Source organism: Sinocyclocheilus anshuiensis, unplaced genomic scaffold, assembly GCF_001515605.1.
Source record: "Sinocyclocheilus anshuiensis isolate Anshui unplaced genomic scaffold, SAMN03320099.WGS_v1.1 scaffold2312, whole genome shotgun sequence".
NCBI classification, from domain to species: Eukaryota; Metazoa; Chordata; class Actinopteri; order Cypriniformes; family Cyprinidae; genus Sinocyclocheilus; species Sinocyclocheilus anshuiensis.
Window position 1 is genome coordinate 110819 of NW_015542469.1, and position 12428 is coordinate 123246.

At 39.1% G+C, this 12428-nt stretch overlaps 1 protein-coding gene across 1 annotated transcript in view; it reads right to left on the reverse strand.

The window, feature by feature from the left end:
• LOC107693813 (ADP-ribosyl cyclase/cyclic ADP-ribose hydrolase 1) overlaps positions 1-10280 on the reverse strand; it is a 38288-nt gene extending 28008 nt beyond the window's left edge. Inside the window, exons 1-6 of the mRNA XM_016493335.1 lie at positions 10218-10280; positions 10019-10139; positions 9627-9753; positions 8517-8655; positions 8298-8380; positions 8051-8124 (exon numbers count right to left, since the gene is read on the reverse strand). Of these exons, the coding sequence (XP_016348821.1) occupies positions 8051-8124; positions 8298-8380; positions 8517-8655; positions 9627-9753; positions 10019-10139; positions 10218-10227 (554 nt within the window). The 5' untranslated portion in view covers positions 10228-10280. The remainder of the gene's footprint in view (positions 1-8050; positions 8125-8297; positions 8381-8516; positions 8656-9626; positions 9754-10018; positions 10140-10217) is intronic.
• Positions 10281-12428: the final 2148 nt, after the last annotated feature.

Sequence of the window (12428 nt, forward strand, 5' to 3'; positions counted from 1 at the left end):
AATTCTACTCCTTGTTACAAGTATGGTAGAACCATCACTTCTACCACAAAAGACTGCTTTGTAAGTAATCTTCCTGATTTAATTCCTCAGCATATCCAACAGCTCAGAAAAACTTGATGATGTAATAGAAGCTATGGACTCTCTCTTTTCTAGCATTTTAGATACGGTTGCTCCTTTACGCTTAAGGAAGATTAAGGAAAACAGTCTGACACCGTGGTATAATGAGCACACTCGTGCCCCAAAGAGAGCAACCCGGAAAATGGAGTGCAGCTGGAGGAAAACAAAACTAGAAGTATTTTGTATTGCATGGCGGGAAAGTAGCCTATCCTACAGAAAAGCCTTAAAAACTGCTAGATCAGATTACTTTCCATCTCTTTTAGAAGAAAACAAACATAACCCCAGGTATTTATTCAATACAGTGGCTAAATTAACAAAAAAATAAAGTTAAAAATAAAATCAACAGGTGTTGAACATTTCCCTCTAGCACAGCAGTAATGTCTTTATGAACTACTTTACTTCCAAGATCGATACTTTTAGAGATAAAATTGTAAACATGCAGCCGTTAGCTACAGTATCGCATCAAATAGTGTGCTATAGATCCCCTGAGGAACAATTCCACTCATTCTCTACTATAGCAGAGGAAGAATTGAATAAACTTGTTAAATCATCTAAACCAACAACATGTGTGTTAGACCCTATTCCATCTAAGCTCCTAAAAGAGGTGCTTCCAGAAGTCATAGATCCTCTTCTGGCTATTATTAATTCATAATTGTCATTAGGATATGTCCCCAAAACCTTCAAATTGGCTATTATTAAGCCTCTCATTGAAAAACCACAACTTGACCCCAAAGATCTAGTTCATTACAGACCGATCTCAAATCTCCCTTTTCTGTCAAAGATACTAGAAAAGGTAGTATCCTCACAATTATATTCCTTCTTAGAGAAAAATGGTATCTGTGAGGATTTCCAGTCAGGATTTAAACCGTATCACAGTACTGAGGCTGCTCTCATTAGAGTAACAAATGATCTGCTCTTATTGTCTGATCGTGGTTGTATCTCTCTATTAGTGCTACTGGATCTTAGCACTGGGTTCGACACTATCGACCACAACATTCTTTTGAATACACTAGAAAACTTTGTTGGAATTAATGGAAGTGCATTAGCATGGTTCAAATCGTACTTATCTGACCGCCATCAATTCGTAGCAGTGAATGAAGAGGTATCATATCGATCACAAGTGCAGTATGGAGTACCTCAAGGCTCAGTACTAGGGCCGTTGCTTTTCACGCTTTACATGTTTCCCTTGGGAGATATCATCAGGAAACATGGTGTTAGCTTTCACTGTTATGCTGATGATACTCAGGGGATGACGAGAAACACCTGGGATCAATAAACATAATGGGAACAGTAAACAGGAAGGACCAAATAAGGGCATAATGATACAAGAGGGAAAAAAAGGAACACATGGGAAGGAAAACACAACGGGAACACAAGTCTGACATTACCCTTGGGAGATATCATCAGGAAACACGGTGTTAGCTTTCATTGTTATGCTGATGATACTCAGCTCTATATTTCTTCACGGCCCAGTTAAACATACCAATTTGAAAAACGAACAGGATGCATAGTCGATATAAAAGACTGGATGACGAGTAATTTTTTTTTACTGCTAAATTCTGAAAAAACTGAGGTGTTAATTATCAGATCTAAAACCTCTGCATGTAATAACCCAGAACACTGTCTAACACTTGATGGCTGCTCTGTCAATTCTTCGTCATCAGTTAGGAACCTAGGTGTGTTATTTGATAGCAATCTTTCATTTGAAAGCCACGTTTCTAGCATTTGTAAAACTGCATTTTTCCATCTAAAAAATATATCTAAATTACGACCTATGCTCTCAATGTCAAATGCAGAAACGTTAATTCATGCGTTCGCTCCCTATTAAACATCGTATAGATTTAAAAATCTTGCTAATTACTTATAAAGCTAATATTCTAATATTCAAATCTGTTAAAGGAATAATCTGTTGCAGAAATTCAGCGCGATAATGCTTTTGAATCGAAACAATAGATCCCTATGGGGCTATTCACACCAGGCGCGATCATTCATGGCGCAAAAAAGCAAAGATTTTTTTTCGTCCTGTGTGTTGATTTTTTTCCCCATCGCTCCACGCTGAAACGGCCGTCCAATCAGATTTGACCTTAAATCACATGACCAGAGCAGCTGCTGTTGCACAAAATGGCAAGAGTGGTTTTGTTTCGAAAACCAGTGTAAACAAACACAGAAGAAGAGTATTCCGAGCGATTCCGAGAGAGAAGAGAGTTTATGCTGAGTTCTTGTTATCTTTGGTATCTGAGAACAGATTTATTCTCACATGTTCTTAATATAATTTCTATTAGGCTATTTAAAATAGCCACTTAGCCACTGCTAAAATAGCCTATTTAAGAGTTTCTGGACAACAGGTGAGCCCCTTCCACACTCAAAGTTTATGTAGCAGCTATCGCAGCGAACCATTCTATCGAAGCTGGCCAATCAGTAGAAATGACATAGTCGTTAAGTTTGAGCTCGGAGGTTGAACCCTCCTTGTACTATGCCAACCTGGGACTTGTCCATAGTCCTAGGGGCCCTACAATGCCCTCCCTTCAAGCTGCTCTATTCTGCCGAACTGCTTCCCATGACGCTTAAGACTGCCCTCCTATTGGCTTTAGTGTCGGTCAAACGAGTGGCACTGCAGGTGACTTGCAGGCACTGTCAGTCAGTGCTTTCCTGTCTTGAGTTTGGGCCTAAAGACTGTTAAGTCATCCTCAAGCCAAGACATGGTTATGTACCTAAGGTGCTCTCAACTCCGTTTAAAGTTCAGGTTATCACTCTTCTAGCACTCTGCACTGCAGATGGTGAGCAGGGCCCCAATCCACTCTGCCCAGTAAGGACTCTTAGAGTGTATGTCAAGAACTCTAGTCTGTTTAGACAATCAAAGCAGCTCTTTGTTTGCTTCAGAGGCTGCTCTAAACGTCTACCAGTTATGAAGCAGAGACTTTCTCACTGGATCGTAGATGCCATAGCCTTGGCTTATACCTCAGTAGGCTCACAGTGCCCCATAGGTTTGAGGGCCCACTCCACTAGAGTAATGGCCTCCTTCTGGGCATGGTCTAGCAGAATTTTTATCAGTGAGATTTATTCGGCCTCCGACTGGTCATTGCCTTCTTTGCCAGATTCTATAGCTTAGATGTCCCTGCCCTGCAGGCATGGATTTTGTCCTCTTAAAATACATATTTCTCCCCAAGGACGGAAAAGGGTTATGTCTTGTGGTCCTAAGCCTATCGGCCTGGGTCTCAACTTTGCTCATGCTTTCTAGGATTCCTTAACTTGGGTTTCCCGAGGCTGGGCTCAAAGGGCAGGCTTGGTTCTGCACTGCACGGCATGATTGGATGCGTTCCCCAAATGTGTTCTATGCAACGGGAGACACCGGTCGAAAGGGAATGCTCCGGTTACTAACATAACCTTGGTTCCCTTAGATAAGGGAACGAGCATTGCATCACTTGCTATGCTATAAGCTGCACTCTAATTGATGGCTGTCACTTCAGTCAAAAGATTCTGATAAAATGGCACTTGGAGCCGACTTATATAGAGGTCCGCTCTGCCCTTTCTGGTAGACTAGAGTGCCATTGGTTTGTGCAGCTACATAAACGTGAACAAATCAGGCTGCAGTAATAGAGTAAACAGGAGTTTCCCCAAATGCGTTCTATGCAATGCTCGTTCAATCTTCTCAGGGAAACGTGTTTTTTTTGTGCCCCCATTCCAAGACATTGAATATTGAGTATCTGAGACCTGATTGAATACTTGTATATTCCTAGTGTTTGATGCACAATCCAAGTACATTAAATCTATTAAAATCAATCCAATGTATACAGAGTTGTGCAGAGAGTAAAACTAATATATCTACTGTATGTGTGTGTATACATATATAAGATACACTATTTCTATGTATGTATGTGCACATACTGTATAAAGACATTGGTAGAATATTGGAATACTGAAGTAAACTTGTATTTTATATATACAATAAGCAGAATAATTGCAACATAAAGGTACAAAATTATAAAGTTAGAAAGAATGAAGCCTGTGTTGTCAGAACGCCAGTCTGTCAGTCAAATCCAAAGCAAGACGCAATCCAGAGCAACGCGTTACGACAGCGATTTCTCAGATAGTCTGACAGCAGATAAAAGTAAACAATAAATGAATGAGTGATCATTACAAAAGTGCACATCACATACATTGAACACGGAAGCTCAAATGTGTGTGACAGAGTAGAACAGACTTCACAGGTTGATGCACGCCACGCATGCATATTTCTTCTTGGTTTTAATAGCGGCTGAACGGGCACATTTGAGCGTCTTCTTTTGCTTTTAATGCCGGTTGGCAAATCTACTGGAAAGTGAATACTGCTACCTACTGCACATCACTTGCATGACAGCTGACATAAAATAAGGAGCGGGCTTAAGGAGAGCTGATACCAAACAGTTAAAAAATGCTTGATCGACCCCGATCCCGATCCTTGAGATCGGCTCGATATACCTATTTATAATGTATTATAACCAGTTATAATTAATAATGAATATTTCCCCTTTGAGCTAATTTGCTACAGAAATCCTCAGCCAACTTGACTTGCAATCAAAGATTGCTATGTTTATGACACATACTTCAGACACCGGCCATGCTGAGGGCATTCCATAGCATCAGCAGATGCATTATGAGATCCCATTAGAAAGGAAACATTTCAATAATTTAAATAATAAAGGAGGAAAAGTGGGAATTAATTTTAGTTGCAATCAATATCATGACACAAGTGCTGTTGACTGAGTGTAACTTGTACTACACCCCGAATATTTCTTTAAGTATTTTAAGTTTTCATGGTGGATGGTCAGGTAAAGACACAGCCTAAGTTTAAACAAGACGATGATCTGATATAAAACATGTCATATATGTCCCCAAACGTTTAAGCGAAAGCTTTTCTGTGATCTCAGAAAATACATGGACTGTATTAGAAATAGCACCTAAGATTTCATACTAGGTGTTACAAATGGATTCGTGTGTTGCTAGGGAAACGGCACACTCGTTCGTGTGCGCGTGTATAGGTTTTTCCCTGTGTTTTTCTTTGTCTCTCCCTCTTTCGCTCTAATTGATTACAGGTGGAGCTGATTAGGAGGACTGAACTGGTTGGAGACAGGAAGGATTGTCGCAGTACTTAAGCCAGCCGGTGGAAAGAATCGTTGGCTCCCTGCTCTCTTGGTGGCTACTGTTGTACCTGCTGTGTGACGTGTGTTGGTGAAAGGACAGCTAATTTAGACGCTTGTTGGCAATCATTGAATTATGTAACAGTTTAGTTGTGTTTGATATCTGTTACGTTTGGTCGCTTACTTCCTGGACCTTGTTAAGTGGAGCTTGGTAGGGAAGTGGGTGCCTGTTTGTTTTGTTCATTTTCTCCTGTTTATGTTAGCAGGGAGGTAAGAACTTGTATTTTATTTATTATCTGATTTCTAGGTTAGTTTGTTTATTAGTAGTTTTGTTTATTGTAATTCTACTTTGGCAAATTGTTCCTCCCGAAGTTTATGATGTTCCTTTTTGTTTCTTTTGTTAATAAACTTCTATTTGCACTTTGTGTTTTGTGGTTGACCAATTTAAAGAATGAGAGTGGGGACCCCAGGGATCTTTCCTAGATGGATCCCTGTTAATTGTTATGGACCAATTTATTTCTCTTTGAGTAGGGATTTAACTCGCTGTTTCTCTTTGAGTAGGGATTTAGCTCACTGTTCGTAACAAATGGGGGCTCGTCCGCTTGTTTTTTTTTTGTTTTTTTTGTGGACAAGTGGAAGTTTGTTTGCCTAGTTGACTTTTCTGTTTTGAACGAGTTTTATTGTTAACGAATGTCTAAAATGTACCATTTTTGGTCTCTCTTCAGTGGGTAACAATTGTTCTTTATCTTGTTTTTAAGAAGGTAAAACGCATTGAGTGAATATGGAGTTAGAGATTGGAGCTTTTGTTTCTAAACCTAGTATACAGCAATTTGATGCGTTTTGTAAAAAAGATCTTTTGCAAATTGCTGAAACTTTGAATATTTCTGTGTCAAGTTCTGCAGTGAAGAAAGTAAAGCTGAAGTGTATGCTGAACTTGTTGAAAAAGGGTTACTGTCTGCAGAAACTGATTTAGAAGGTGAAGAGGAAAAAAGTGATGGATTAGAGATGGGTGGAACAATTGATTTTCCCTCATCTAAATCAGACCCTTTGCTGCTTTTTAAATTAAAAGAGCTAGAATTGCAGCTTAAACGACAGGCGCATGAGAATCGTATATTACATTTGCGTGAACTTGAAATGCTTCATGAAGAAAAAGACAAGGGGAGCATGCGCGAACTGCTGTTTCACCTGCTGTAACTTCTATGCATGTAAGTGTGCCTCAAACTGATCAGCCTGTAGAGAATGTTATACATAGGCCTGCTGCTATAATTCCATTTGATCCTAGTAAGCATATTAAGCTTGTACCACTGTTTTGTGAGTCAGAAGTTGACGCTTACTTGATTGCATTTGAGCGAATTGCAACTAGGCTTAATTGGCCAAGCGATATGTGGGCGTTAATGTTGCAGTGCAGTCTAGTGGGTAAGGCACAAGAAGTATGTTCTGCTTTACCCATCGAAGACTCCCTTAATTATGATGTGGTAAAAGCAGCTGTTGAGGGTTTATGAACTTGTTCCTGAAGCATCTAGACAGAAATTTCGTAGTTACATCAAATCAACGAAGCAAACATTTGTGGGTTTTGCACGTGATTAAAAAAATGTTGTTAGAAAAATGGTGTGCTGCATCTAAAACAACTACGTTTGATCAGTTGCAGGAACTGTTTTTGTTGGAGGACTTCAAGAACGGTTTGTCAGATAACTTAGTAACTTGCCTTAATGAGCAAAAAGTGAGTTCCCTTTCAGCTGTGGCAGTGTTATCTTGGAAGAACATCGCAGGGAAACCTAAAAGTGTGGCTAATGTTGTATGTGAACCGATGGTTAATGTTGAGAACCAGAGTTCATGGTGTTGTTGGATAGTGATACAAACTTCTGGTTTGCATCTTTTTGGTGTGGAGGTGTTACGAATGGATTTGTGTGTTGCTAGGGAAACAGCATATCACTTGTTCGTGTGTGCGTATAGGTTTTTCCCTGTGTTTTTCTTTGTCTCTCCCTCTTTCGCTCTAATTGATTACAGGTGGAGCTGATTAGGAGGACTGAACTGGTTGGAGACCGGAAGGATTGTCGCAGTACTTAAGCCAGCCGGTGGAAGGAATCGTTGGCTCCCCGCTCTCTTGGTGGCTACTGTTGTACCTGCTGTGTGACGTGTGTTGGTGAAAGGACCGCTAATTTAGACACTTGTTGGCAATCATTGAATTATGTAACAGTTTAGTTGTGTTTGATATCTGTTACGTTTGGCTGCTTGCTTCCTGGACCTTAAGTGGAGCTTGGTAGGGAGGTGGGTGCCTGTTTGTTTTGTTCGTTTTCTCCGGTTTATGTTAGCAGGGAGGTAAGAACTTGTATTTTATTTATTATCTGATTTCTAGGTTAGTTTGTTTATTAGTAGTTTTGTTTATTGTAATTTTACTTTGGCAAATTGCCCCTCCCGAAGTTTGATGTTCCTTTTTTGTTTCTTTTGTTAAACTTCTATTTGCACTTTAGGTGTTTTGTGGTTGACAAATTTAAAGAATGAGAGTGGGGATCCCAGGGATCTTTCCTAGATGGATCCCTGTTAATTGTTATGGACCAATTTATTTCTCTTTGAGTAGGGATTTAGCTCACTGTTCGTAACACTAGGCTACTGAAGAAGTGAAAGCAATATTATTTATTTTTATTTATTTTTATTTTTTTGTTGGTGAGCAATTCAGTTTATGGCTATATCTCAGTTTTTACTAAGAACATCTTAAACCATAAAATCGAATTAATTTAGATATACAAAGGACCAAAACCATTCTCATCATGTTTCACATTACAGCTAGTAAGCATATACCAAGCAAGCATACACACCTTTTTTTGTTGAAAGCATGATGAATTGATCCATTTAGCAAGACCGTAATATTTCCACACGCAGCCATAGCAAACTGCAAAGACAGATTCAAACCAATGATATGCATTAATGCTGCTGAATTCCATTTTGATAAAAAAAAAATTGAATTACCATTTCGACAACACTGCTGGTCAGCTGAGAGCTAGTATACAGTTGTGACATATTGTTTATATATGTTTTTAATAATATGGAATGAACAAGACTTACATTCTGAGAAGCCTGCTTCCAAAGGGAATACACAGGATGGTTCAAACACGCTGACCATTTTGGACAGGACTGATAGTCAAAACCTTAGGGCAGACAAAGCGAAAGAGGGCTTTAGTAGCCTATAAATGATTTAAATCTATAAAACGTATTCAAGCATTGAATGTTTTCTGTCCATCTATCATCAATAAAACTAGTAATTGTACCATCTTTTGGTGGTACCTCTCTCTCTCTCCTGCTGTCCACACCAGATCAGATCATTGAACATGAATCCCAGCAGTGTGTCTTCTAATGTCCAGAAGGATCCTGTGACAGCTACATAGCTGTGCATGAGGTCTCTTGTCTTACTCCAGAACAGCAACTTTAAAATTATTAGAATATTTTTAAATTAACAAAATCAAATCCAAGAGCTATCTAGTCAGTTCAACAGAATCTCAAATTTGTAACTTTTTTGATTTGTTGCAATTTTTCTATGAATCTGTACAACCTCTCCACTCACTCAAATGAAGGGTAGATTTAAGGTGGGGGTTAGGGATGGAGCTTACTTTTTTCATACAAATCATACACTTTCATACAAACTACGTTGTAAGAATTCACACAAAATTGCAAAGTAGTTAAATTTTCTCAAGAGACTGGAGTTAGTTAAAAAAAACTACTAGCGTATAGTTTTTTTAAGGCATTTAATTAATTTATTTGCTGGTTTCAATATTCCATTAAATGTGGAAGAAAAAATAATCTGACATTATTTTACATGGAGGTATATTTTATATCTTAAAAAGCAGGAATTTTAACAGGGTTATATAGACATTTTACGTTGACATTTGCTTTTATGTGATTCATTAAGAATATACAATTGAATAATATAATTAATATAAAAAAATATAATAAATTATTATCAGAAAAAGACAGCCAATTTCGTCTTTAAAACACTTTCACTGTAAACAGAATAAAAGAACAAAATGTGCCCTGGAGCAGGTTGGCCATGTCCCTGAGTACTGCTAAAAGCCAGTCCACCTAATGCCAGAGAGAAAAAAAAGAAAAAAAAAATCCTTTCTGTGCAACAGGCCTCTGACAAACAAACAATAAATAAATAAATATACATACATAATGCAAAAATAACACAAACCAACATGTCTTTTTCCTTATAGGATGGGTCTTTGTTGTTGTTTTTGCTTTTTTTTTTTTACTTAAAATACAAAGTTAATTCACACTCTGTTCTTGAGCCCAGTTTTATTTTTAGCTTTTAATGCTAAATATACATATTTAATAAATATTTCTAAAAACTTTCTATAGTGTTGTTGAGTTGTTTTGAAAACAGTTGCATGGAATCACCTTGCCACATGGTAAAGTCTGAGTGATGACCTGGAACATTTTTTGGTAATCTTTAACTCTAACATCGCAGGGTGATGATCTAACCACAGCCATTTCAAACTCCTGCCATATCTTCTCACAATTGTACCTGTTAGACAGAAATTTTAAACATTTCTCCAGTTTGCATTTTTAAGGACTCTATGCAATATTAGCTAATGAAAGTGAAAGTAATGAGACCGATACAGATCTGACATTTTTCTCTAAACAAGTTTATGAAATCATGTGAGAGACTGACTACATAAAAAATATATTATTGCATTTTCCTATGAGTAATTTCAAATGTATTGCTTATAAGACACTGGGTTAAAATGAACAATATTAGCATTTAAAATGCTTATAGGCCCACATCTTACCTGGGGTTGAGATTAGCCAGGGTTACATATTCAAAACACCGTCCAATGACAATCTGTTTAAGATTTGGTGTAGTCCCAAACTCTGCTGTTACATCCATAAGAACAAACAGCAAGGCAAATCCTAACCAAATTATAAACATGTAAAACATAAAACGTAAGGGATAAGATAAAACTAGTCATCCGTCTAACAGATGCTTACCTAAAATCATCCTGAAAACTGTGTACTTTCCTCCTCTCTAGCAGTTAACATGCTTCACTAAATCTGTGAGGTAAAGAAAATGAGATGGTCATGTGTGCAGAACACTACAGGGAAGCATCAGGGAGCAGGGAGGGACAACATAAGCCTGTGTCCTTAGAAATTACCAAACTAATTTAATCACTGCAAAAATGTACTTCACCCTCACATTCTCAAGCGTATTCTGTATGTCTTATGTTGTTTAGCTGATCTTAAATGAAGAATGTTTTAAGAATAAAAAAACAACTCACATTCTGTAAAGATTATGCAAATGTTTGTAAAATATGTAAAGAATAAAACTAGGCCACAGGAATAAGGTATCAGAATGCAGTAAAGGAAATTAAATTAGCAAAGCACATAATATATAGGCTAATATTATTCATCATATCATGAAAGACTAAAATAGACACCACTTTGGTTTTGTCCCTCTGAGTGAAGAAACCACAAATTCTAGACATAAACCCTTCCACACTGTACAAAAAAACAGGTTCTCATGATTCTAATTATGATGTAAGTTGGGCATTTTCACATAGAGGGAGAAGGGAATGACCGTGTACACTTAAGTAGAACATTTGTATAAACTGCTATAGAGGAGAGTGTCTTTAATCACTAAATCAAAAATATGAATGTTTTTTCACATATGTTCACAATTGACCTTATAATTATAAATCACACAGATCTGTGACTATTTCTATTTCAACATAACTTAAATGTGCACCAAAGCGTTTTTCCCCGTGGCTAGCGTTTTTTTTTTTCTCAAATTGCCGGACTACCATAATATTGTAATAAAAAATAATGCTTGGAGAAACATTTAATTCGCTATGCGTTTGCCATTACTTCAGCGGATATTCTGTATCATAGCAACCACAGTGTCTCAACGGAAAAAAGCGCTCACAGCTGGGCGTTTTCAACAGAGCGCCTGGAGTTTTCAGCTGGCAAAAAACGCTTTGGTGGACACGCAGCCTAATTATGGTTTAGCTGGAAGATTGCCAGCATATATCCCTGCACTGCAAAGAACCGACCCCCGTTGTTATGCCTGTAACAGTTCCAGCATAGCCTACTCTGAATCAGTAACATAAAAAATAAGACTTCTAAACAACATCCTCATATATCTGTGAGTTTGCGGGTTTTTTTATTTCACAAACAACGGTAAGTTTCTGTAAATCTAAAGTCAGTTGTGGAAGCTTCCGGGCAAGCGGATCAAGTATGGGTCTCTGCTAGTACAATAAGGGGTGTTTCTCAATTATTGGGCATTTTCAAACTGGGATAGGTGTTCCCTTTCGATTTGTTCACTTCGACATTGCATTACTATGCTTATGGGGAAACCCTTCCTCCAAATACTACTGAAGCCTTATTGAATCACCCCAGTGAAACTGGCCAATGGCATTCAAGCACGCGAAATATGAGGGGATTCCCACTCTATATAAGGCAGCGCTTGAACGTCATTCATTCAGAATTTTTCCTTCAGCCAACCTTCTATGAGAAACAAGAAGCCTATCAGCAAGAGTACTCACCGTGATCTACACGCTGCAGCGGACACGCCTTCTCTCCCCTGCTGTGTTCTGGTGAGCTTCGGACAAGGATGACCTCTCGTTATTGCCTCTCCTACGCGGAGCCAATCGAACTCTCTGATGGCCACAAATCGTGCGTCTTCTGCCTGGGTCGCGCCCATGCAGAGGTGGCACTTGGGGGATTGGACTGCCCCCACTGCGGAGATATGAGCCTTTGGACTCTCAGGCTCCGTGTGGCCATCGTCCAAGGCGATGAACTCACCCAACTAACTCTTTCTCTGCAACCTCTTTTGAGCCAAAGAGTAAAGTGCCGCGAGCTTCCGATGTGGATCTGTCTGGGTCAGGTGACGAGCTCAGTGCCCACGCACTCCTCACCCCCTGGTGCAGGTTCCCTTCCAGTGCACTTCATGACCGCTGATTTCCGTCCCTCCCCCGGCATGCAAGATGTGATGTCTTTCGGTGCCATGGAGGACGCTGAGGATGAAGATGATGCCATTTTGGTGGCAGCGTCTGTGAGGGAGGAGTGGTCCAACAGCCCGCTGGATTACACTGCGCTCCACGGCAGCGACGCAGGGGACCTCCATCATAGTGATGTTGAGCTCCTACGCGTCCTGACCAAGGCAGTTGATGAGCTCGGTTTGGAGTGGGCACCTCCTGCCGAGCA